This window comes from Muscardinus avellanarius, assembly GCF_963383645.1.
Source record: "Muscardinus avellanarius genome assembly, chromosome: 16".
NCBI lineage: Eukaryota > Metazoa > Chordata > Mammalia > Rodentia > Gliridae > Muscardinus > Muscardinus avellanarius.
In genome coordinates, this window is record NC_137802.1 from 30808245 (window position 1) to 30834725 (window position 26481).

The window sequence follows — 26481 nt, forward strand, 5'->3', positions numbered from 1 at the left end:
AGGCCCCTGCTCATCCTCCCCAACCCTCGCCCAGAAGCCATGTCTAGGAAGGGTAGTCAAGAGTCTACTGCCCATTAGCTATTGGACTATGGCAGATAATTGTGTGTGTGTGTGTGTGTGTGTGTGTGTGTGTCTGTCTGTCTGTCTGTCTGTCTGTCTGTCTGTCTCTCCCTTATTTGGACAGTGCTTTGCCCTGGAATTAATTGGGCTAGGTGGTGGTGGGGAGAAAAGGGGGAGAGTAGTGTCCAGCCTGCTTGGCCCAGGTCCAAATCCTCCCTTGGCTGGGAGCCAGGAGTGGTCCCTGCTTCCTGCCCATGTGTGCCAGAGGGAGGAAGGGAAAGGGGACAAAGTCAGGGCTGGACACGGCTGGGGACCAAGAGGAGTGTGCTGCCTGCAGAGAAACTAAAGGTGGACAGTCTAGAAAAATGAGAGCAAAACGGCCTGTGAACAGGCAGTTCAGATGGCACACATTTTGCAGAGAGTTGTGTGTGTGTGTGTGTGTGTGTGTGTGTGTGTGTGCACGCTAAGATGCTATGTAAGCCTCCTAGCGTCTCTAGCTCTTTCGTGTGAGGTTGTGTGACTGAATACAACCCCCGAAGCACGCACGTCCTCCCAGGCAGGTGCTTTTGTGTGCAGGGACAGTGTGCCTCCCATGCTCCAGCCAAGCTGAAACACCTACACACGGAGCCCTCCCTGGCTCCAGGCATAGGAGCCACTCCTTCCTGCCCCTCCTCTCCCATCCCACTTCACACCACTTCCAATTTTTCCTTCCATCAGTGCAAATTAGAAGTCACCTCTTCCAGGAAGGCTGAACCAGATGCCCACAGCCTCTGTGCCATCCTTGGAGGCAGCCCTCACTACCACCATGCCACAATCCCCTGCCTCTGTCCTCCCACCTCTCCACCTGGTAAGCTCTTTGAGTTCAGGGACCGTTCTGCTCACCTGGCAGAGCTCTGGACTCATAGGAAGGGCCTGACAGTTCACTGCACGAATGACTATTAGCTGAATACTCTGCAGATGTTAGGCCAGGGTCACAGGGTGGAGGACAATACAAACTGCCTGCCTTCTGGGGTCTATAGGAGGAGACAGACAAATCAATACAATCTGATAGATGCTGGAGACATCAGGGCTTGCAGATGCACAGAATAGGGAAGGGGTGTGCGCAGTACTGGGGTGGGGCAGTACATGGGGAAGTACATGTCTTTCACAGAGGAAAGACATGTTTAAGGCTGAATAAATAAATACCCACCAACATACATTTATTAGAACTATTAGAAACCACACTCACACTGACCAGGGCCGGGCCCCTGAAGCAATAACCCAGGGAGCCTCATTCCCTCCAGGAGCGAGGAGACTGGTTCCCAAGTCTGCAGCAGGACTGAGCCAGGTGGGGAAGAATGAGGGATGGGTACATTGTGGGGCAGGGGGTCAGGCCCATTCTTTGCAGGCTTATATTCCTGTGTACATGAGGAACTGGCTCTGTGACCTCAGGCCCATCACTAGCTCTCTCTGGGCCTTGGATTTCTTATCTATAAAAATAGGAAGGAGGTAGACTCTGACCTATAATCCTAAATTGAGACTATGACCCCATGGAGGGGGCAGGATTTACCATGTAGCGATTACTGGTGCTTTAGATGCAGCGAGAAATCCGGCAGAGGTAATGTGCTCAGGGCTTGAGAGAGATGAGATGGCTTAGAGCAGGGCTGCAGCATGAGTGACGAGCCGGAATGTGAGGTGGCCATATGTCCAAGTTTGCTCTGGATGGTTCAGTTAAGGCTGCTGGACCAAGGTGATTATTAACAACACCCCCCTTTTACACTCAAAATTATCCCAGTTTGGATGATAAATTATAGACACTGCTATGAGCTAAACTGTGTCCCCCTAAAATTGATACATTGAAGTCCCAATTCTAAGGAATTGAGAATGCTGTCATATTTAGAAATAAGGTCTTTAAAGAGATGTTTAAGTGGAAATGGGGCCATTAGCACAGGGTTCCAATCCAGTGGCTGGTGTCCTTATAAGAAGACACGCTAGGGATTCCTGAGAACAAGCAATGATCTTGCAAAGGGCATCCGTCTGCCAGCCAAGGAAAGCGGCCTCAGAGAAACCAACCCGTCAGCACCTTGGTCTTGGACTTCGCATCCAGAGCCATGAGGAACAGTCTGTGTTATTTTGTGATGGCAGCCGGAGCTGACCAGTACAGTTGTCTCACTGTTAGAATTGGAGCCAGGTCTCTGGGGCCCATGCTGGCCGTGATATTCTCCTGTTCCTGGCTGCTGGCGTCTTATGATCTCCGGATCAGCAAAGGTCCTGGAGTCTGAACACAGAACTCAGCCTGCAGGAGGAGACAAAGTGGTCCAGCTACGGGGCAGAGGCTGGGGACTGTGGTGCTGGCCACAAGTATGCAGGACTGTTTTAAACTTGATGTAGATCTGAGGGTGTGCGGGGGTGAGTCTGGGTTCTGACAAAGGGGAGTCAAGAGACCTGAGCAGTGTAGGACAGCACTGCAGAGAAAAGACTGCCTTCTCATCAGAGACCCTTTGCTCCTGGGGCCCTGTGCTGGCCTCCTTCGTGAACAGCTCTCCCTGGGCCGAATGGCCTATTTAAACCCAGATCCCCACTGCCCATCAGGATGTCCAGCAAGAGACAGCAGCCTCCTTATCTGTGTGATCCTTAGCCACCTCCTATGTTGAGAGTGTTAAGTGGTTATCCAGCTGAGCTCTGGAATCACATAATCTGCTTTGGGGTTGTGGTGCTGCTACCTCCGAGCTGTGTGACCCTAGGCAAAAAACTTTTCTTCTCTGAGTCTCAGTTTTCTCCTCCATAATGGGGATAATAATAGTTATCTCCTTAGCAAGGTTGTCGTGCAGTGCCTGGCATATAAAAACCGCTCACTCATGTTAGCTATTTGTGTTACTAGGTTCTCCATATGTATTTATGGAACCTCTTGAATTTCTACCACCTGGGGCTCATCTGTCTTGTTCAACCTATGCATTCTAGTACCTAGCACCATGCTTCACACATAGACACACAATACAAATTCAAAGAACTGAATAGAATGGCTAAATTAACAGGCCTCAGTTTTTAGCAGCTATAAGATGAGAGGGCCAAGTTAGGAAGTCTGGATCCTTTCTCCAACCAGGACAGACTAGGAGTCCAAGGTGACCCCAGGAGCATCCTCCGAGTGATGCCTACAGCGACCCATCCTAACTTCTCTTGTTGGCAGGTGTCTTGAAAGTGTGCAGAAGATCCACTGTGGGGCAGGACAAGCAAGTGGGTTCTAGTTTCTGTGTGGGTCCTTTTTTTTTTTTTTTTTTTTTTGGTGGTACTGGGGTTCCTGGAAGCCCTTCTATCTCTGGACTACACTCCCAGACCTATTTTTACATTTTTATTTGGAAACAGGGTCTCCTAAACCAGCGCGCGCGCGGCTGGCTTCGAACCTGCGCGATCCTCCTGTCTCTGCCTCCCAAGCGCGGGGATTACAAGCGTGCGCCACCACGCCCGGCTCTGTGTGGGTCCTTGATGGGCATCCACGCAGGATACAGGGGGCTTAGAGCTCCACTTGTCCATCTACTCAGCAGAGGCTAGGGCTAGCCAGGTACCACCAAGGAGCTAGAAGTTGAGACTACCTTCCCCCAGTCATTGCCAATCCTCTATCCTGGCCCCAACCAGGAAGGGAAAGCGGAGCAGGGATACTACCACCGTAGGTTGATGAGGTGCTCACTTGGCCCAGAAGCCTACACGTGTGCCTGGCTCTGCCTGGGATTGCTCACTGGCCTACCCTCCAGACTCCATGACTGGGACTCATGGGTGAGGCCAAAAACAGCCTGCTGCTGTGCGAGGACAGGCAAGGGGAACATATGAGCCCCTCCCAGGTCAGCCGCACATGGGACTGGAACAGCTGGAACAGCTGGCTAGGTCTTTCTCATGTCAACTGCTTTGTCCTTGAGCCCAGAAATGTGTACTGCCAAGAATAACAGGTCCCCAGGGCACTGAAGTGGGAGTCTTTGGAGTATTGTATTCCCTAGGTGAGCATCAGCAGCTCTGAGGTGAGGACGAGGGAGAGCTGGCTTTTGGAGGGTCACAGGTGATCAGAGACACTAACCCGACTGGAGGCTCCCAGTCCACGCAGAGTAGATCCACACAGGAGGTACAGGAAAGCAGGCTGGAATCTTGCTCATCATCACAGGGGGCCCCTCACCCTTCTTGGCTTGAGCCTCAGGCTTCTCCATAAAATGAGCAAACAGCACAACTGTGTCCAGTTACAAAGATGATTTGCAGGGATGGCTGAAGGGTGGGCTGAAACCTGTGTCCCTGGGCAACACACACACTCCTGTATAAGTTGCAAAGGACTGTGGGGGAGGAAGGTTTGGTCCACATCACTGGGGGAAGCAACCTTGTCTCTTCCCTCTGGCCATGGTCCCTTCCAATCAGCTGGGTGGTCAGGGGTGTAAGCCCCCCTTTTCTCTCTTTTGGAGCTCTCCCCTGCCTTGAGAGGTGGTTCTTTCTCCTTTCTCCCACACAGAGCCTGATTGCTGGCTTGCCTCTCAGTGGGCTGGTTAATAAGCCCTTGGGTGACATTAATTGCCATCAGGCATTAGGGGCCTAATGAGAATCATCTTCTTTGACTACTCCAGCACCTTCCATCCCCAGGGCCTCTGAGAGCCTGGCCAGCCCTCCCCACACTGCATCTCTGAGTTCCAGACAGACTGGGGTGGGGGAGGGGCAAGAGCAGCTCCAGCAGGCCCCAGGATCAAGCTGAGGCAGCCACAGCCAGCAGCCAGCAAAGAGGAAGGCTTCCAGAACCGCCCAGGCCCATTTTCCAAAAACAAAATGCTACTTTCTTGGATGAAAAGGAAACTCAGAGGGTCAAGAGGGCTGGGACTGAGTCAGGCAGAGTGAGTGGGGATTGAGCACCCTTACACCACTAGTGCTAGCACCTACCTCTCAATCTGATTGTGTGCAGAGGTCTGGAGGGGTAACTCTCAAGACCCATCTGCCTGCATAAGGGCTATGGCCAGTCCATAGGATTGAAGACTGTTCTTCCAGAGAAGGGTAGGCTTAAGACCAGGCCTACCTGGGGGTTGGGGCATGATACTTGATGATGCCATAAAATCATTGTCATTGATCCTATGCCTGATTGACGGTTGACTTGTCGGGTCTGATCTAGCCTGCGCTCTAATGGAAGGGGCCTGAAGGTGGGAAGGAGCTGCCACCCCAGCCACAGATGCCCCTCTTCAACGGGCACCCAGGTGAGTGTGCAAGAGGGAAAGCTCCTCTCCCCACTAGAGCTCCTCTCCCCTTTAAAAGCCTGCAAAACAACCTGTGGGCAGGCAGTCCTTCCTCTCAGCCTCCCACACCGCCAGCCCACTGGGTCTGACCCCAGCTATGGCCCATCCCGGCAGGAAGCGAGCCGCCCCAAAGCTCCTGCTGGACGCTGCAGCTAAGCTAATTCCTACCCGGAGACCTGGAGAGCCCGGCGGAGCTCTGTGGGTGGGGTAGACTGCCCCCTACCCGCGCCTCTGGCGGAGCCGCTGTAGAACTCCTCCGGCGCCCGGCGGGGAGCTTGCATCCTTTGAAAAGGGACATGAGCGACTGTGGTGGCATCTACCCAGGAGAAACGCAGCCGCCGCAGCGGGCCAGCTCCACTCCGGTCCCAGCACTAGCCTGCGTCGGGAAGGGAAAATAAAACGTACAACCGAGGAGAAAGGAATCGCTGGGTCGGCCCTTGCCCGAGTCTCATTAAGGAGCCGCGCGCGCCCCCAGGCTGGGAATGCGGAATGGACACGTGGGCAGACTGGGGGGAGCTGGGGGCGGGGGGAGTCTCCGTGGCGCGCGAGCCGTGGGCCGCGCGCTCTGGGGCCACGTGACCACGGGGAATCTGGGAGGGAGGGGAGGGAGGGAGGGGAGCGAGCGCGCCAAGCTCCGCGCCCGCTACAGCCCGGGTGGGCGCTGAATCCCGGACCCGGGAGGAGGGTGGCGAGACGCGTGTGTGTCTCCCGAGTCATTTACCGCGGAGCAGCCGCCGCGAGCGCCGAGAAGGAGAAGGTGGCGACTGCTTCGTGCAACTGTGGCTCCCCTCGCCTCCTTTTCCTTTTTGCTCCTTGAATCTTCTCCCTACACACACGTCCATGGGGAGGCGGCTCCCCTGCCGGTACCCCTCCACTCGGTCCAGTAGGCACCAGCTGCCGCCTCCCTTGCCAGGGGCTGCGCAGGTGCCGGGTGCCCTGGCCCCTGGCTCGGTGCCCGCGTCTCGCCACCCGCAGCCAGGACTGGCGCGGCGATCCGCTCGCTCAAACTGACTCGGAGAGAGCTAGAGCCGATGCCCTGCTGCACCGCGACCGCGGACGAACGGGCGTGTAGGGGCAGGGCGAGGGCGGAGGGGAGAAGGAGGCAACGGAGACTCTGAACCCCGGAAAAGTTCAAGGTTTGTACAGGTCCCCCAGGGAAAGCGAGGGGCGAGGTGGGGCAGCGCGCCTCTCTGCCGAAACAGCGAGACCGGAGAGGAGAGACTGGAGGCCGCGGGCTGCCACGGCTGGCCGAGCCCCTCTCCATCCTAGAACGCGTATGGTCTGGAGGCTGGAGTCCACGCCCCAGGCAGGAAAGGCTGGGGTCAAGGTGTAATAGCTGGCTTTCCCGTTCCCTCGCTTCTCCAAGCCTCATCTATGGGGCATTCGGTTCCAGCCGCTCCACCCTCGCCCCATCCGCCGGGCCGCTGCCGGGCCAGGCGGCGCGGGATCGGCCTGTGTTAGGCTCGAGCCCTGGTCAAGACTGGAGAGAACGCGCTGGAGTCCGGGAGCGAGCTCTTCAAGGGGACGAACCTCTGGCCACCCGCCTCCGGCATTTCATTTGGGCGTCGCCTAGGGTGGTGGCGACCCACGTCGCGGGTCCCAGCACTGCACGGAAACTTTTCCTTCTCTGGATGGATTAAAGTTGCCTGGATTTTCTCTTTGCAAAAGAAATCATTTGCACCTGACCTGGGATTCTTATGCTGGGGTTGCTGCAGGGCACTTGGAGAAAGAAAGCCGCGCACTCCATGTGGGGTTACCACCGAAACCAAGGAAATTGGGGCTTTCGTTGAAAATCTGCACCCCCAAGTGAGTTCGGATTCGAGCTGGGGGCCAGGGGCCGGGACATTCGGCTCTAGGCAGCCCCCCCGGGACGACGGCGGCCACCGGGGCCCGGGACCGCACGTGCGGCTCCCCCCTCGCCTCACAGATCCTGCAGGGGGCACCAGCCAAGAGAGGTGGAGGCTCCTCCCGCCCGCAGCTGCGCCCCCACTAGCTCCGAGGGTTTAGCCGCCGGTGCCTGGGACCCCCCTCCCGCAAAGTGTCTCCGAATTGCGCTCCCTGGCCCCGAAACCTCAGCAGACAGCTGGGCGCCACGGCCACGCTGACTTGGATGTGACCAAGCCCAGCCTGGGGCCAAGTCGTCCTCGACTGCTGCCCCTTGGACCCCTCCCGCCATCCCCCTCGGCCATGGCCCCAGGGATGTCGGGCCGCGGCGGCGCCGCCCTGCTCTTCCTCTCCGCGCTGCTCGCCCACGGTAAGTGTCGCGGCGCAGACTCGGGGGTGAAGATGCGGCGGGAGCCAGTGGAGGGGGCGCTGGGAGGATCGGAGAAAGGAAAACCCCCATTCCCACCCCCAGAGACTCTCCGCCGCCGTTCCAGGCTTGGCGTCTCGGGCTGCGGCTCGAGTTACCGCCAGCCCCAAACCCTTGGGCGGGAGCTAAGGCTCCTGCTGCGCGGAGAGGACCTAGCCTGGCCCAGGAAAAGGTGTGGGGGAGGGAGGGATTGCTCTAGTCCACTCCGGATTAGAGAGAGGGGGTCCAGACCCGAGGATCTGGGGGCGTGTCCGCCCACGGAAATCTGGAGGGATCTGCTAGATCGCCCCCCGGCCGCCCCACCCGCGGTTTCCCGCTGCAACCGGCCGGGTGGGGGGATGTTGGGATCCGTGCGATCCGGTCTTCCCGGCCCTGGCTTCCTGCAGCGGTCCCGGGAAGGGAAGTGGTCTGACAGGGCCCGGGAGCCGCGGCCGCCCGCGGTCGGTCCTGTGAGCTGCATCTAAATGGCCGGCTTCGCGGAGACGGGAGGCGGGGGTCTGTGCAGCGGGCGCAGGCCGGCGGCGGGGCGCGCGGAGGCAGCGGGCTCTGCGCTCTCGCGTTCTGCAATCTGTTGCGTCTGCTCCCCAGGCTCGCCCCGGGCTCCGCGGGAAAGGGGTGGGAGAGGGAGGGGCCGGGGTGGCGCTTTTTTGCAGTGGGACAACAGAGACACGGGTGGGGGACAGAGGGTCCCTGAACAACCCCCTCCCAGGGTGGGAACCCAGACCAGACGGGAGGAGCCTGCGGCTGGCCTTTCTTCCGCAAGCTGGAGGCGCTCCAGGAGGTGAGGGGCGCTGGCGGGAGGGGAAGAGAGAGCTGGGGGGGGGGCAGCCCTCTGCCCCCTCCCGACGTGTAACCAACAGAGAGCTGGGATGCATTTTCCCAACCAGCAAGGGATGGGAGGGGCTCGATGCTCCATGCCGCGGAGGGGTGAGCCTGGGACAGGATGCAGAGAGGGGCAGGACCAAGGGGCGGTGGGCGCTCCGCGTTGGTGGATCGGTGGAGAACCCTGGATGTGTTGAGCTCAGCTTTGCCCAGATCTGCCCAGTCTCTAGGAGCCTTCCCAAGCTCTCCGGGACCGTGCCCATGGTCTATAACCGGCGGCCTCACTAGCTCTGATCAGTGTGCATTCTCAAGGTTGAAAGAATAAGAAAAAAGAATAGGCTCTGGGAAGGACACTGTCCTGGGGCTGGGAGAGGGAGGGGAGCCGTCTGACCTCCCTGTAAGTAGTGACTGGGGAGTAAGGGGGCTGTTTTGCATTCAGTTCACCAGAGACATCCAACCTCCTTCTTTGGACGGAGCAGAGTGCTAGGGATGGGGTGGGGGCTCAGGGAGTGCAGCAGAACCAGAAATCTCCTCCTGTACCAGACTGAGGCTGAGGAGGGGCTCCCATGTGTGGCCTGGGCTGCTTGTGGCCTGGCCCTGCTGAGCAGGGAGTTGGAGCACCCAGAAGGCGGAAGCCACAAAGCTTGGGACTGCCTGGTCTAGGCGTGGCTCTTCCCTGCTCCTGCATTTGGCAGAGTTCCATCCCTAAACCCAGCTATGCCTTCTAGGCAGCTCAAACACTGTCACTAAGCCCCCCCCCAACCCACCCTCCTGATCCCTCCGCTGACATTGAAGATTCTTGCCCCTCAGTTACCTGCCAGCATCCTGCCTGCTCCTAAGCCCTGGTTCCAGGCTGGTCTATACTGCCTTCATGGCCCTGAGAGTATTAGTGCTCTCTGCCTCTGTTTCCCTTAGGCCTTCTCTTCTCTGGTGGGACAGATTATGGGCTTGTTCTGTCTATACAGCCAGTGTCTACACACACACAGGCTCAGAGCCTGGCTGCAAGAAGGTACTCGAGGTGGGCTGGGGGACTCCACTGAGTAGGCATCACTGCCTGGCTAATCTGGCTCCTTTTCCAAGCTTCTTCTCTGAGACCCGAAGTCTCCCCCTCCTTGGAGAAAGGTGCCAGCAGGTGTTTAAAATGTGGGGACCCTGCCGATGGATAAGGCCAACATAAAAAGAAAACTACCTAACCGCCCCCCGCCCGGCAAAGCTATGTGTTTCCTGAGCCTTTCTCTCCAAGACTGCCTGATACTCCTGCTGACAAGCCTTCCCTCTGTTGGGAAAAGATGCATGGAATTAATCTCCCTTCAAGCTAACTCTTGGTGGGGTTTTCTGGGCTATTCCAAGATGCTCTGGGTGGATGGGGCAATTTGGGCAATTGCATCCTTTCAGTGCCTGGCAGACTATGTAGGCCACCGGGCTCTGGCCACACAGCCAGACTGGAGGCCAGGCAGCCTGGGTTTCTGTCTGACCCTGGTGCCATCCCACAGGGTGACCTTGGGCTTCCTCCCTCCTGCCCCCACCTTCCACAGGCAGGGTGGTCCCTGGCCTCTCCTCCTCTCTTGCTACCAGCACTGCCAGGCAGAGGCTGCAGGTAGAGTTAGTCCTCCTCCCTTTCAGGACCTAACTCTGCCTGTGGGGTGGGTGGCCAGGCATGCCCAGTGCCCCTCCACTGTTTCCAGTCTCTAGGCTTCTTACAGAGAGCATCCTCAAAGGCTGTCTTCTGGGATCTGCTAGGGGAGACTCTTGTCCATTTAAAGTTTAAATAAGAGTTGGTGGGGACGGGGGGTGGACCAGGGTGGTGTTTAAATCTGTTGGAGAGCTGATCACGTCAGCTCCCTTACCAAGCAATCTTCACTGACTCCCTGCTGCTCCGGGGGGTCAGGGGCACACCCTTTGCCCTGGCATCAGCATCCTTGAATGATTTATCCCAATCTACATCTTCCCATCCATGGCACTGCCCTGTCCCATCCTCCTTGGACCTCATGAAGCATCTCTCTTCTCCCTTTCTTGCCCTTCTGCTTTTGCACCTGCCAGCTCCTCCGTGCGGATTATCCTACCTCCAGAAATCCTTACCTAGCCTTCAAATGTCACCTCCTCCAGGGGACCTCCCTGGATCCCCTCTGCCCTGCTTCTGTTGACCTTCTACCCCCACACATGGGATCTGTGGTCAGGAGCCCTGCTTCTGCATGACTGCCTTGCCCTCCAGTGTCCCACACAAAACGGGTGCTCAGGAGAAAAGGACAGGGCCAGAGAGGTGCTCTGGGCCTGTGGGCAGAAAGGTGCAGAGGGCAGGCCAAGTCCAGGAGGAAAGCCAAAGGAAGGGCAGGCCAGAGCTGCGCCCCATGAGTGACACAGACAAGAGCACATCCTGGGGTATGTTAAGCCCCGGACTCAGTACAGCACCCACGTTGCTCCGAGTGCGTGATTCAAGGGCGTGTGGTCCCCAGCCCGGCAGCCCAGAGTCTTCCTAATGACCAAGCTGGGGCCTCCTTGGAGATGAGAGGACAGGCGAGTGTGGGCCAGGAGGCTCCCACTGCTGGGAGTGAGGGATGCGCTGTCCCCTCCTCCCACACCAGTCCTCCTCCTAGCCTCGCGGAGTCTCAACAGAGCTTTGTTAATGTTTAAGACCAGTAGGTGGGGATGTGTTATAAACTTAGTGGCAGAAAATGAATCTTATTGGAATCCATTCCGAGGATGGCTGGGTGCTTGGGTGCAGGAGGTGCCGCCACTGTGCAATACCAGGGTGAGACCCAGGTGCCCCTGGGCCCCTGTTGGGGCCTGCCTGGAACCCACAGACCCCTGAGACTGGAGGTGAGGGTGATGCTGCTGCAGTAACCAAGTCCCTGGCAGGGCCTTGCTTAGCACCTCACACCTAATTCTGTCCATGAGACCAAGAGAGACCTTAAAAGCACCCACCATGCAGAGAGGGAAATGGACACACAGGGGAAGGGGCTGGCCGAGGCCACTCCCCAGTTAGTTCTGGGAAAAGGACTCGCCCAGAGCCTAACGAGGGCTTCTGGGTGGCAACAGGCTCCACCACCTTGGCCAGCCCTGCTTTCTGCAGCCTCTTCCAGAGAGGCGCCTGTCTCCAGCATTAGGAGCATTTGTTAGTAAACTTGACAAAGCCCTGCAAAAGAGGGGGTTGACTCCCCTCCCCAGGCCCCCGTCAGGAGCTCCAAGTCCAGTTGCAGAGACAAGATGTAGCCCTAGATTCATCACATTCAAAGCAGATTGAAATCCCAGTCCCCAGCCAGGCATGGTGGTACACACTTGTAATCCAGGACTTGGGAGGATTGCAGATTCGAAGCCAGCCTCGACAACTTAGTGAGGTCCTCTGCAACTTAGTGAGACCCTGTTTCCAAGTGAGAAATAAAATGAGGCTGTGAGTTTAGCTCAGAGTTAAAATGCCATGCCTCTGGGTTCAATCCTCAGTGTCACAAAAAAAGAAAAGAAAGAGAGAGAGAGAGAGAGAGAGAGAGAGAGAGAGAGAGAGAGAGAGAGAGAGAGAGAGAATTTCAGTCCCCAGAATGCAGGCCACTGGGAGGGTTCACACCCTAACTGCTATAGATTTGCTGCATAGGCCCAGGAGTTTCAACTCCTCAGTTTTCTCCTCTGGCAGAGGTGGGAGGGAAGGATGAACTCTGGAGTCTTGCTTGGGGATGGAGAAGCCCCTTCCTGCCTCCTGGTCCAGCTCGGCCTCCATTCACAGATGCCTTGCAGCAGATGCTAACAAGTGGAGCTGCCTTTCCTCCCTGTTCCCTCCCCAGGGTCCTCCTTACCCCTTCCTTGCCCGTGCTCAACACGGAATCTTAATAAGAAATTAATGAACCAGTTACGTGCGTGTATTTTTTAAGAAAATAAATGTCTTTTTCTATTTTCCCTCTCTGTCTTTTCAAATGCAAAAGAAAGCAGGCCTCCTTATCATCAGTCCGTCTGGCTATGCCACCCCCAGAAGTCTGCCAAGATGAGGCAGCGAGTCATGGAGCGCCCAACACTCAGCCAGCCCTCATATCAGAGGACAAACTGGCTGCCCGGGGGAGGCCAGTGGGGCCAGGAGGGCAACAGAGGGACAGGCCACCCTGGGTGCCCAGCACCCACGGCTGAGAGTCCAGGCTCTCTCACTAGTCTCTAGTCTGCCCCTTTCAGCTGCCCGCCCTCCCAGTGCCCCCATCACACACACCCGCCCCAGGCCCCGCTGGCTAGCAAACAACCCAGCAGGATGAAGTGGAAAATGGAAGCAATTACCTAGATAATTCAATGCTTGTTGCACAAATGAATGCAAAAATGAATAATTTTCATGCAAAATAAAAATAGGTAGGAAAGATAATTGAAGAATACCTCTTTTTGCCTAAATTATCTAGATAATGAGCTGCCCTTGGAAAGTTCTCCTTTTTGTCAGCCTGGAATCCTTCCTGCTGTATTCTCACCCACACCCCTTTGGCCTATGAGGATACTCTCTTCATGCCAATAACTTTCTATTCGGTTCAAACTGAGGGCAGTGGGCAGGGTGTGTGCTTGCCGTTGGAAATTTTTAGCTTGTCTCTGTTTCCCTGGGCCCATCTCCTGATTCTTGGGGCTGAGACAGTGATGTGCTCAGGATCATCAGGGTGCGTGAACATCCCTAAAAACGTCCAGATCCTCAGAGGAGTCTTCATCCAAGAATCTCAGTTCTTAACATCAGACCTTACAGAGCAGACCCCTGACCCCAAGAGAGAACACTCAGCCAGGACACCCCTGCCTTTAACCTCAGACCCTTCCCCAGGGTCACAGCCCCGGAGGGGACCAGCCTTTAAACAGAACGCGCACCACAGCCACACTGGGCGGCCACCTGTTTTGCCTCAGGAGAGAAGAGGAGAGGATTCCGGTCCCCAGGGAGTACCCAGTGTGACAAGGGAGGCTATCTCACGTGCAGAGAGGCCTTATCAGATGAGGGGATGAAGTCCCAGCCTTCCAGGTGGCCAGTGTCCCCTAGCATGGGGAGAGTGGTGGCAGAGAGACAGCGCCTCTCGTCCAAGGTTGCAGGAGTGAGTGCACCCTGCAGGCCTCTTGCTAGGGCCCCGGCCCCGGCCCCGGCTCCGGCTCCCAGGACTGTTGGGAGTCTGGCTCCGACCCAGAAGATGACCCATTTTTGGCAGCTGGGCTCAGATGCTGCCACCAACCTCTCATGGCAGGAGGAGGGTGCCCGTGGAAGCTGGAGGGCAGGCAGGCTCTGCACACCTGCTGGGTCACGGCCACACACCGCGCTTGAGAGCGCCAGCAGTGCTGAGCAGCTCAGATGCCCTCAGTCCTCACGGGGTCACTATAGAAAGGCAGCGCTGAGATCCCACCCCACAGAGGGCAAAGCTGAAGCCCAGAACCCTGGCCACGCCCGCCTGTAAGCACAGGTGGAGGGAGGTCTCCTTGCCATACCTGTCTCTCGTGAACAGGACGGAAGCCCAGACATGAGCTGGCAGAAACGGGCCCACGCACCTGAAGGCCCACCCCACCTGGGCCCTTCCAGTCCCATCTTGAGCCTCTCTCTCTTTTCCTTCAGGCTTCTCCCAGTCTCTTAAGTGAATCGTGCTCTTTCCTTGTCGGGTCTTTCGTGCGCACCCGCTGTTCCCTCTGAACAGAACGCTTTTCCACCCCGTTGCCCGCCCAGCTTTTAAGCCAGAGTCTATCCACTGCTTCTTTCTATCTTAAAGGCCACCCTGATTCTCAGATGAGCAGACTTGTTTTTAACTGTGCAGGCCTGGCTTCCCTGCTGCCTGCGAGCACAGAGAATGAGGATGGGGTGCAATCACTGCCCCTGCATGCTCGGTGTCTGGCATAAAGTAGGTGTTTGACAGTTTGTTGAGTGAATCAGTGCATGGACCCTGTGCACACACATGGTCTCACAGTCACACACACACACACACACACACACACACACCCGCCACCCTGTCACTTAACACATATCCAGCTAGTGCTTGCTACACAGGGACCAGACACTGTTCAGTGGACATAAGAAAAAATCCCTACACATGTGGAACCTGAATTCTGGTAAAGGAAGAGGAGGCAGAAGTTTAAGTAAATCATATATGGAAGGTGACGGAAAGTAGGGTAAGGGGATTTGGGGGTTCTGAGAAGCATGCTGGGGAGGGATGTACAGCGTTAAGGTGAATGGTCATTGGATAAAGCATCACTGAGCAGAGACCAGAAGCCCAGGAGGAAGGGATGTACCCAGCCCTCTGCACCTATGAGAACCTGCAGCATAGGGAGCAGCCTGCAGCAGAGCCCTGGTACTCGACTTGACTATTCAAGGAGCAGAATAAAGGCCATAGGGGCTGGAGTACCATCATGGGCTGGGGTAGATCTTACTGGCCTTCACAGACCCTGACAAGAACATGGACTTCAGCGGGTGTGGTGCATGCTTATCATCCTACAGCTTGCGAGGTTCAGACAGGAAGATTGCAGGTTAGAGGCCAGCCTCAGCTACTTGGCAAGACTCTATTTCAAAATAAAAAATAAAAAGAGGATGGGGGTGTGGCTCAGAGATAGACTATACTGAGTTCAATCCCCAGTACCCTCCCCCCAGTAAACATGGCTCATTGCTGAGATTCTGACGAAGGCCACCTGTCCTCATCTCCACGGGGCATTTAGCACAGAAAAAAAAAATCAGCTCTATTTATTTCCCAGATTCTAACTTTTAATCATCTACCTTTCCAAAACATACCACTCCCAGGGGACAGTGGGGTGACCTGCATGCATTGGGTCTGATTTTACACCACTCTGATTTGGGACACAACGGTCCTCTGAGTGGCTGACCACAGCACCTGGTCACCCATCTCCGTGACCTTGCCACCTGGCCCTGTCGTAGGCCTGCAGGGCTCTCGGTTGTGGCCTCTGCTCCCTTCTTGCCAACTGCCTGCCCCTGCATGGCCACTGCAGCCCAGGTCCCTCAGCCAAGGAGTGACCTGCCAAGGAGTGACCTGTATCGCCCCTGCCCTGACAGGCAGATGGGGCCTCCTTCCAATGGGAAGGAACTCTTGGATTGGAAATAGGAAAAATTGCCATTTTCTCAGCTGCCAACACAGCAGAGAAATGATCTCAATTTTCTGTGGCTGTGCTCGGCAGGAGGAAAACCGCCATCAGCTAACCCATGCATGAGGGGTCTGAAATGCGGGCACAGGACGCCGGCGCTGGGGGAGTGTGTGGTGAGAGGCGGTGGGGCTGGCGAGCGGGGAGCACTGGGCTGCTAGCCCCCCAGCCTAGGTGGATCTCCTCAGCCACCAGCCCCCACTAACTATGCACCTCTTGGAGAAGCATTGAGCTCGCTAGTAATCCAATAGTCACTATTTCTGAGCACCTACTGAGTCCCTGCACGCTGCTCCGGGGGCTGGGATCACCCCCTTGGAGCAGCAGAGAGAGGATCCCACTGTTTCTTTCTCCACCTTCACCCTTTCCCTGCACTCAGCTCTAAAACCAAACTGCTTGGCTTCACCCATTTCTATGTGATTTTGGGCAAGTTACTTGGCGACTCGGTGCTTCAGATACCTCGGTAGTATTTGGAACTGCCCTCATTTTCAAATGGCTCTAAAGATACCCCACTCAGAGGGTTGCTGTGATGATTCAGTGAGTCGTGACGTGTCAGATACCTAGCATCACGCCTGGAACCTCATAACTGCAGAAATGACAGCTGTCGGTAGCACTGTTACTCCTTTTTATTAGCACGTGCCAGGCTCCTTGTGGAGTAGAAAGATGAAGGATTGATGGCATCTGTCCCACAAGGAGTTTCTAACATGATGTCCTGGGGGGGGGGGCGCCATGTCTGCAGAGATTACAATCAAGTGCAGTCGCGGACACGTTGGAAGGCACGCGGAGTGTTGTTGAGGGAGAGGGGAAGTCTCAGAGCTGTTTAGAGACATGGGGGAGGCTTCAAGGAGGAGGTGTCACTTCAAAAGTCCTTGGCCAATTTGCTCTGAAGATGAGCTGGTCGACATTTCCTGTATCTGATACCCCCAGGAGGACCGAAGCAGACCAAACGCGATTCCTGGCCTTATCCCATCCAGCGTCCCGGTGGGGGAGCAAGGGCCACCTGTGACAAATACAGACTGCGGGGCTGCATGCGGGGTGCACGTGGCTGTAATTCTTTACCTGGGCCATCTCTTAAGACCTCTCAGAACTGAGACCCTATGTTCCATGGGTGCTAGGGAGCCATTGACTGCTCTGGACAGAGGGAATGGCGTGGCCAAAACACGACTCTCCACAATTACTAGCTCAGAGAGCAATTTGCAGTTGGGCACTATGGCAGTGGGAGGTCTCAGGAGGGGAAATGACTATGAGAAGCCATCCAAGGCACCCCACATGGCAAAGAGCCCAGTTTTAGGACCAGAGAGTCTGCGCCGAGGATGAGTACCATCGCTCCCACTTATGGTGACCGACGTCTCTTCTTGGGCCCCACCTCTGTGAGGCTGGGTGGGCGCACGGAAGGTGGGGAGCCTGTGTGTGGAGGCTCGGTGTTTGGAACTGCCCTTATTATTTTAGCAGCCTGGAAAGCAGAAAGGACTTGTCTGCCACTAACTGCCAGTTCCAAGCTCTGCAGGTGCAGGGTGGTTTTAGTCTCCTGCCAGCAGACCTGGAGAAAGCGGCTCAGAAAGAGTTCTCCCTCACTCTTTTTTGTTGCTGTTACTGTTTTCTCTTCCTTCCTTCTTTGCTTCCTTCTATCATTTGTGTTTTGGTACCAGGGATTGAATCCAGAGGTATTCTGTCTCCGGGCTACATCCCCGGTCCTTTTAATTTTTTATTTGGGAAACGGAATCTTGCTAAGTTGCTAAGGACTCACTAAGTTGCTGAGGCTGGCCTCAAACCTGCAATCCTCCTGTCCGAGCCCCCTAAGTACCGGGATTACAAGTGTGTGCCAAGGTGCCTGGCTCCTCCCTTGCTCTTTTTAATGGAGGTCCAGCCTCCCTCATTTTATCCCCAGCTGTCAGCCTGAGGCTGAGGCAGGTCCAGCCAGGTGGGCCTCTGGAAGGTCCCGGAGCCTTGGGTCAGGGAACAGTAGTGGGTTTGATTCCTCTCCCTGCCGCAGTGAGGCTGGCTGGCCCCGGAGCAGACACTCACCTGGCTGTCTCTCTCTGAGCCTCAGCTTCCCCATCTGTAGCACGGGAGCCAGAACAGTCTCTCTGTTGCCGCCCGGATGAGAGCTCACTGTGGAAGTGCCCAGAATAAACACCTGTGTCTGCTGCTGGGGCTCAGTAAACAAAGGTTTGTCTCCATTCTCTCTAGCCTGGAGCCAAGTTCTCTGCCGGGACCATGCCAAGAGCTTCCTGGAGAACTGCTTTTTGGTGGTTGGGTTTTTTGTTTTGTTTCCTCTGGAGGGGTGTGTGTGTGTGTGTGTGTGTGTGTGTGTGTGTGTGTGTGTTTTGTGTTTTTTGCCTTAATGCTTCCTAGCAACAAGCTCCTGGGTTTTAAGCAGCAGTAGCCAGCTGCTGGCCCTCTCCCACCTCCCTCCTGTCTTCCCTGGAGAGCAGCCTCAGGCCTGGCCCCCATCTTTAGCACCTCTGCAGCCGCCCACAACACCAGAGCTGAACCTGGCTGGCGAAGCCAGGGCTCCTGAAATTTGATTTCCCTCCACAGCAGCCCCCAAGAAGGCATAAAGGCTGTGTCCGCCCAGCCAGGGCACCATGTCAGGTCTCGGGCCACAGGGAGTGTCTTAACACCTGTCACGGAGCCCAGGCCTCCATAACCTTGCAGCTAGAAAGCACATCACAGGCTTAGAGTCTGAGGGTCCCAGCCCAGAGACTCCCTCTTCCAATCCCAGCATGTAACCAGGCGACCAGGTACATGTCACTTTTCAGACTCTGTTTTCTCATCTGCCAAAGGGAAGAAAGGCCCCATCCTGCAAGGATGTCAAAGGTGGGAAGGCGAGGGTATGCCCCTCTGCCTGGCACAGTCCTGTACTGCATAAGGTTACTATAACTTATTTATTTATTTATTTATTTATTTATTTACTTTATTCATTTTGGTACCAGAGACTGAATCCAGGGGCATTTTACCTCCAAGCTCCATTCCCCCCCCCCAACCTTTTTTTATATTTAATTTGAAACAAGAGTCTTGCTAAGTTGCTGAGGCTGGCCTCAAACCTGCAATCCTCCTGTTTAGGCCTCATAAGTACTGAGAATTTATAGGTATGTGCCACCACACCTAACTTGTAATCATTGATTCTTGACAGTGTTGTTGGTATCAGGGATCCCTTCAGAGTCACTTTGTTGTTGTTGTGTTTTGTTTTGTTTTGTTTTTTTTTGGAGGGGGGTCCTGGAAACCCTTCTACCTCTGGTCTACCCTCCCAGACCTATTTTATTTTATATTTTTATTTGGAAACAGGGTCTTTTAAGCCAGAGAGGCTGACTTCAAACCAGTGGGATCCTCCTGTCTCCGCCTCTCAAGTGCAGGGATTACAAGCGTGCGCCACCACACCTGCCTGCTCTACCCTGAAGGCCCCCATTCCTCTCCCTCTGCCCCTCTTGCGGCTCTCCCTGCAACCTCCTGAGACAGTTTAGTATCCCTGTCTTTTTATTTTTTTGGTGGTACTGGGGGTTAAACCTAGAAGCATTCTACCTCTGAACTACACCCCCCAACCCTATTTTATTTTTTATTTTGAAACAGGGTCTCACTAAATTGCAGAGGGCCTCACAAGTTGCTGAGGCTGGCCGTGAATCTGCAATCCTTTGTCTCAGCCACCCAAGTACTGAGATTATAAGCATGTGCCACCACACCAGGCTTAATATCTCTGTCTTTGAGGTCTAGTTCGCTGAGCTGGATCGGCACCGTATAGCAGAAATAAAACAGGAGCCACATGTCTAGTTTAAATGTTTCTAATTATCACATGAGAAAAAGCAAAAGAAACCCATGACCCCAATTTTAATAGTATATTTTTAGCAGTAGATCTAAAAGATTGTCTTTCCTACTGGTAATCCATATGAAAAGTTATGAATGAGATATTTTTGAGTTCTGCTTTACTTTCTTTTGTGCAACACCTTGACTCCCTTGCGGGTTTCTTGCTTGCCGGCCGCACCTCTCAGTTCCAAAGGGCCCTCTGCTCCACAGCAGCTACTGCAAGCCCAGAGCAAGGTGAGGCTGGTTGCAGTCTAAGGCCCTGGGGTCTCCCTGGGTGGCTTGCTGGGCCCCAAGGCAGTGTGGCCTGGTGAGCGGGGCCCACGCTCCTTCCTGCAGCCCTTCTTGAAGTCTTGCACCCTGCTCAGCGCCTGCACAGTCCTTCCCAGCCCCCTTGTGATTCACACTGGCCACGGTAGCTCCAGGCAGCCCCGCCCAGGGAGGTCGAGCTCTGCTGCTTCCCAGAAGCTGCCACTTTCAACCCACGCACAGGGCTTCTGAGGCATCCCAGCCAGGACTGCTGAGAGTGAAGGCCAAAGTCCCTCCAGCTCTCACAAGGCCACCAAGACCGTTCTTTTCCCATCACTGCCCCTTGGACTCAATCTGGCTTCTTTGCTGTCCCTAACATGCCAGGGACAGAGCCTCAGAGAGCTAGCCTTGCCGTCCCTTTTCACTTCTGCTCCTTCTTTCAGGTATAACCCCGCTCCCATCCTTCATGTGATTTATTACCTGGCTAGGCGTCTGTGCGCTCGCACACCGACCCCACTGGACTGGAAGCCCAGAGAGCAGGGGCTACATCCATTTCATTCACCTCTGTGCCCCCAACACCCAAACTGGGCCTGGCATGGAGATGCTCAGGGCGTATTTATGAGACAAAAGAATAAATCCCGGTGGTGGCTCCTTCCCCTTCTCTTGCCCTTATCACCCAGGAAGGCAGATCGGTAGCTCATGGGTGACAAGAACCAGAGGTGCAAAATTTATTTCTCCATTCACTCCTTCACTAACATATTGATCTGCGAATCCAGCTGCGTGATCTTGGAGAAATTGCACGGCTTCTCTGCGACTCGGTTTTCACATTTATACAATGGGATAATAAGAGTTGTTATAATGAATAAATAAGTTAATGCAGGTAAAGGGCTGGGAGCAGTGCTCGGCTTATAGTATGCGCTCAGTAAATGGCCACTGTAGTTTTAAAATACTTCCTCAGTACTGAGTACCATGGCAAAGCCTGGGTACCTGGTGATAAAGACGCAGTGCTGGGCTGCTATGGAACAAAGGTGCAGGGTAATCGATGCTGGGGGCAGAAGTACCAGGACACTGGACCAACCTGGACTTTGCAGAAGGTCAAGTGTGGCTTCTGCTTGTTTTGAAGCAACACTGCCAGAATCTCTGAAAACCAGAAAGCTGGATTCCAGCAGCACCCAGGGGAGGCTTTCCCGCCCAGCTGCTGCAGTGTGCTGGAAAGAGTGCAGCCCGGGAGCCGGGAACACGGCGGCGGAAGTTCTTTCTACTCCCTTAGCTTCAGTCTTCCTCTCTGTAAAATGGGCTAGTAACAGACAGCACCTCCACCTTAGATCATGGGGAGCTGGTGAGGCGGGGTGTCTGCCTGGATGCTCAGTAAGCAGGAGCTACTGTTAAATAGCAGTAAGGAAGCCGGGCGTGGTGGCGCACGCTTGCAATCCCAGCATTCGGGAGGCTGAGACAGGAGGCTGAGACAGGAGGACCGCGGTTCGCGGACAGCCTCAGCTACTTAGTGAGGCCCTCTGCAACTCAGTGAAACCCGGTTTCAAAATAAAGAATAAAAAATAGGGCTGGGGTTGTAGCTCGGAGGTGAATGCCCCTGGGTTCCAACCCCAGTACTGCAAAAAAAAAAAAAAAAAAAAAAATAGCAGTAAGTAGGAGAGAGACTTACTACCCACATGATCAGGACTGGTGTGTGTGTGTGTGTGTGTGTGTGTGTGTGTGTGTGTGTGTGTGTGTTGGGGGGAGTGTGCTCTTTGTACAGCTGGTATAACATCAGCGCTGGAGAACCACCCTGTGCATATTTATACTCTGTGGTCCTCTTTGCACGGTGGCACAGAGGGGCTGCGACATCCATAAAGTCAAGAAACTTTTACCAAAGAAACTAGAAGAGGGCTGCAAGCCTCTCTCACTGGAAACTCTTCCCATCTCAAAAATGAGAAGATGAAGGCCCAGAGAGGGGAAGGATCTGAGCTCAGCTCACACAGCAGTCAGGAGTTGCAAAGCCATGACCTGGTCCCCGACTCCCAGGCCAGCAGTTGGTTTTGAATGATGGGTCATTAGAGGGAACTGGGTGGTCACAGGTGTGGCACCCCCACCGCCTTCCCTTGGGGGCTGCATCTGGGAGGCATGCTCCAGCAGGCATGGTATTTACAAGAGTAACCAGTTTCTATCTCCAAGAAACACATTTAAATTTCTCTTGCCTCCGTTTCTTTTTCTATAAAATGGGGCCAGTAATAGTTCTTACTTCATGAGATTATCATGAGGACTGTATCCTATAACTCATGTGAAGAACCTAGCCAGATATAGTGATGCAAATCTGTAATCCCAGTATTTTGGGAGGCTGAGACAGGAGGATCACAGGTTCAAGGGTAGCCTCAGCAATACTTTTGAGACCCTGTTTTGAAAATAAAAAGGGCTGGGAGTGTAGCTTGGAGGTAAAATATATCTGATTTCGATACCAAAGTACCACCAACACCACCAAAAAGAAAGAAAGGAAAGAAAGAAAGAAAGAAAGAAAGAAAGAAAGAAAGAAAGAGGGAAAGGAAAGGAAAAAAGCCAGACAAGGTGGCAACACTTTGATTCCAGTACTTGAAGACCGTGTTTCAAAATAAGGAATAAAAAGAACTGGGAGTGTAGCTCACAGGTAGAATGTCCCCTGGGTTCCATTCCCAGTACTATGAAAGAGAGAGGGGGGTGGGAGCCCTTGAGCCGGTACCAACTAATGAGTGTCAGGGGTGAGGGCGCAGTGAGTGAACGCCTCCTTGCTCCAGTGGGTTTAGTATGGGGTTAGATGACACAGCATAGAGAAAGGATGACGCCCTGGAGACAAGTAGGTTTATCACTGTAATAAAGAGCTTAATAGCCAGTGTGGTGGTTGCACGCCTGTAATCCCAGTACTTAGGAGGCTGAGACAGGAGGATCACAGGTTTAAGGCCAGCCTCAGCAACTTAGTGAGACCCTGTTTCAAAATAAAAAATAAAAAAGGGCTGGAGGTGTAGCTCAGAGGTAGAATATCCCCAAGAGGAAGGTGGAGAGAGAGAAAATCACCAAGGGCATGAAAGAGGACTATGGAAAAAACTTTGCTGAATATGTGACTAATCTCATCTTTCCCTCTACTCCCCTTTCTACTAACCCACCCCATCCCTCCCCCATCATGCATATCACGTGTGTAACACACACACACATACACACACACACACACACACACACACACACACTCACTCACTCACTCACATGGCCTGTGCTCCCAGGCACACAGTTCAGACCAACAGTGAAGGCCAGTTATGAACCTATCTGGCTTTGGAAGAGAGACTTCTCCTGTGCTGTCGGGGGTGTGGGCAGGGGCTGGGTATTCAAAGCTCAGGTTGTGACCCTTAGAGTACCCGGCCACCACAGCTCAGGAGTATGGGGGGGGGGGCTTAACAAAGGCTGCCACACTGCCCACAGGAACGCCTGTTAGCCGGATAAGGAAACTGAGGCCAGGGGTGGGGGATGGCTGTAGCCGGGTAGCACTGCAGCCCTGGAGACAGTCTTCCATTCCTCAGCCCCAGACTCCAAACTCCTGGCTCTGGACTGTGAGGTCCCAAAGCTCCTCCATCCCCAGTGTCATAGAAAAGGGGTCATGCTCATTTGGCTTGGTTCCAGCACCATCAACTTTACCCATGGAGGTGCTCCAGACACAAAGGGGAAACCGAGGCATGGAGTGAAGCCAGCTCCCTGTCCAATTCCAATGCACGCTCCCAGCTGTGCCCTTCCCCTTGGTCCCCAGCTAACCCACCCCCACCTTCCTGGTGTATGGAACCAGAGCCCCTCCTCCCCCATGTCGCTGGGAATCCAGACTCTCCTTCTCCATATCTCTGCAAAGCTGATTTGCATAAAACCTTCCCCAAGCCCTGCCTTTAAAAGTCTTCATCTTTTCTCTTCTCCCTAAACGGCCCCTAAATGATTTCTGTAAATTGCTCTAAGTAGCTCAAAAAAAAAAAAAAAAAAAAAAAGAAATAATAATAACTCAGCGACTGGCTGCCTGACCGGAATGTCGATGGCTTTCTTGCCTGGCCACAGATCCCGGCTCTTCCCCGCAGGGCCTCCACACACACCACCCCCATCCCCTGCTCCAAGGCCACAGCTCTGCCTCTGGGCCTGAGCCTGGCCTCGGGCGGGGGCCAGCACTAAGGCAGCACCCCCATGGTCAAGACCCACCAGGACTTCATGACCCTGGCCTCCTGTCAGGTGGGCCTGGGAGGGGCCTCTAATGGAGCACAGGCCAGGGGTGGGAGGTCTCACTAACTCTGTAGGGGGAGGCGGCTCTGGTGGCACCCTGTCCTGGCCCATGCCCCCACCACCTGCACCCCTGCTTCCTTCCACACCTCCTGCCCATGGCCCTCCACCATAGCTCTGTCTCTGGGGACTGAGATGAGGAGACTTCCACCCTAGCAGCCCTGTCCCTAAAGTGACTGGGTGGCCATGGACAAATCCCTTCCCACTTCTGGGCCTCAGTCTCCGGTGTCTGAGATTGGTCGGGTTGGGTGAAATCAGTGGTTCTCTAAAGTAATTTTAGTCAGAGTAATATAGAATATGCAATACATCATCTAGTGTTTACATAATACATGCAGGTAATATACGATCCAGAGGAGAGCAGAGCTGTGGGTTGGAGGGGAGAGTGGAGGTGCCACCATCCCTTTACCCCATGGCGGCCCTTGAGACACCCCCGAGGAGCCCAGCTGGCAAGCTCTTCCCCTCCAAGGCACTGGGCAGTGTGGTTGGTAAGGGGCAGTCCCATACCTCGGCCCCCTATTCCTGTTTTCCAAGGGGGAGAAGAACTGGCTCTTGCCTGAGCACCCAGCAGCCCCTGGGACTCCAGGATGAGTCCAGCGCCATTAGAGATGCTGGGAATGGGGACGCAGCAGGCAGGGCTGCCCAGGCCAGCCGGCCTGCCCCACCCCGCAGAAGGCAGAACCCGTTTGTCATACTCTGTCTACTTGCTTTGATGTGCAGGAGGAGGAAGGAGGAGAACAAACATAGACACAGCCCTCCGCTCCCTCTCCCATTTAATTGGAACCCAATTAAGTGAATAATTGTTACAAATGTGAAATTACCTTCCACCAACTTGGAGATGTGGGCCTGTGCTCAGCATGTGCCAGGCTAGGCCAGGCCCTGGCCTGGCAGCTTGGGACCTCCCCAGGGTGGACAGGTGTGGACCTGCGGAGCCCTTCGGCCTCCTGTCTCTGCCCCTGCCCCGGCCCCTCCCTGGCTGCTGCACGCCTCTAGCCTCCCTCAGATCCTCTCCCACCACACTTTCTTTACCTTGGTGTGCACACACCAGCCCAGAGCTCACAGGTACTTGCTCCTGGGAACTGGTCCAAGGCCAGGGCAGGCAAAAATAAGTGACACATTTATCAAGTAAGTAGAGTCATGGACATGAGTCCCAAGGAGAAACAGAAGGAGGGACCCAACTGGAACATTGCAAGCCTCAGGCAAGCGTCTCGATGGAGTGGGAGCGGGTTCCGGGGCGTCCAGAGCGGGTTTCTTATGAAGAATCAGAGGTGGGGGTTTCTTCCCAGCAAGAGGGTGCGTGGAGAATCAGAGCGTGGAAGATGAATTACGTACATTAGGGAGCACCCTGGAAGCTGCAGAAGGAGCACCCCTCCATGGGCGCCCGCTGATGTCGCTCAGTCCCCACGTCCCCCTGGCCGGCGGTCAGTGGCACCATCATGGCTTCTAGAGTATTAAAAACTTCAGTGACGGCGCACGGGAAATGAGTGGCTGCTGCCGCCACCGTGCCACACAGGGGGTGGACGTGGATTTTGGTAATCGGTGGATTCAGGAGCGGGGCGCTTTTGCACAAACCAGGATAGGTCAGGAGTGGTTCTTGATTCTGGCTGCACACCAAGGCACATTTGTTAAACGCTGGCATCTGGGTCCCAGCCTAGAGTGTCTGAATTTGCTCCCAAGTGATTCTGATGGGAAACCAGGGCCAGAGACAAGCTCTCAAATGTGCAGAGGGGGTAGGTGGAGTGGAGCCACTCAGATCTTCGGAATTAGGATGAGGGGGCCGGCGACCTGTATTGTATAAAGCTTCCCCATAGGGAGGTTCCCCAATGCTGGGGCCCAGGCAGCGAGGGGGGCCTGGAGGCCGTGGGACCAGCAGATAGGGCCCTGGGAAGGGGAAGGGATGTAAGAGTTGGAGGGAGACTTTTCATTCCCGTTTCTTCTCCTTCTCTGCATCTCTGTCTGTCTCTCTTCCTCTCTCCCCACCCCTCTACCTCCTGTTCTAGGACTCAGAACTCAGAGTAACTCCTAAAAACACTGTTCCTCTCACTGTGCACATATTAAGAGGTTCGAAATACTTACTGAACGAATTATGGGTCAAATCTATTTGGTAGGCTAGCCTGGGAATATAAATACTGGTAAGTTCTACACATCAGAACATTCCTGATCTCCAAATTCTGAAGTTATCTGAGCACAGACATGACACGGCAAATGGAAAATTTCTCATCTGACCTGGTATCGACCGGCCGTTCTCAAAATGCCGATGCATTAAAGATTACCTTCGGGCTGTGTGTAAGACGTAAGTGAGTTTAGACCTGGGTCCCACCACCAGAGTTTCTTATTATGTAGGTACAAATATTCCAATATCTGCAGAAGTCCTAAACGATTCTGGTCCCAAGCATTTCAGATGAGGAATCCTCACTCTGAACTAGTCTGGTGACTACTAGTATTACTGTCTCTAGAGGGAATGTATTGAAAAGTGTTTCCACGTTCTAAATGTCATTTCCAATGTAATAAATTTTCGGAGGTACCAGGGATTGTTCTATCTCTGGATTATACCCTTGGCCCTTTTTTCTATTTTGAGTCAGGCTCTCCTCTAGTTGCTAAGGATCTCATTAAACCTTTGCATCTACTCTCAAAATTGCCATCATCCTGCCTCTGCCTCCCCAGTGCCGGGATTACAGG

The 26481-nt window shown here is 54.6% G+C and overlaps 1 protein-coding gene across 1 annotated transcript in view; it reads left to right on the forward strand.

The window, feature by feature from the left end:
• Positions 1 to 7478: 7478 nt before the first annotated feature.
• TMEM132E (transmembrane protein 132E) overlaps positions 7479 to 26481 on the forward strand; it is a gene marked incomplete at both ends in the record, with an annotated part of 54347 nt that continues 35344 nt past the window's right edge. The window contains one exon of the mRNA XM_080713693.1: positions 7479 to 7545. Within this exon, the coding sequence (XP_080569819.1) occupies positions 7479 to 7545 (67 nt within the window). The remainder of the gene's footprint in view (positions 7546 to 26481) is intronic.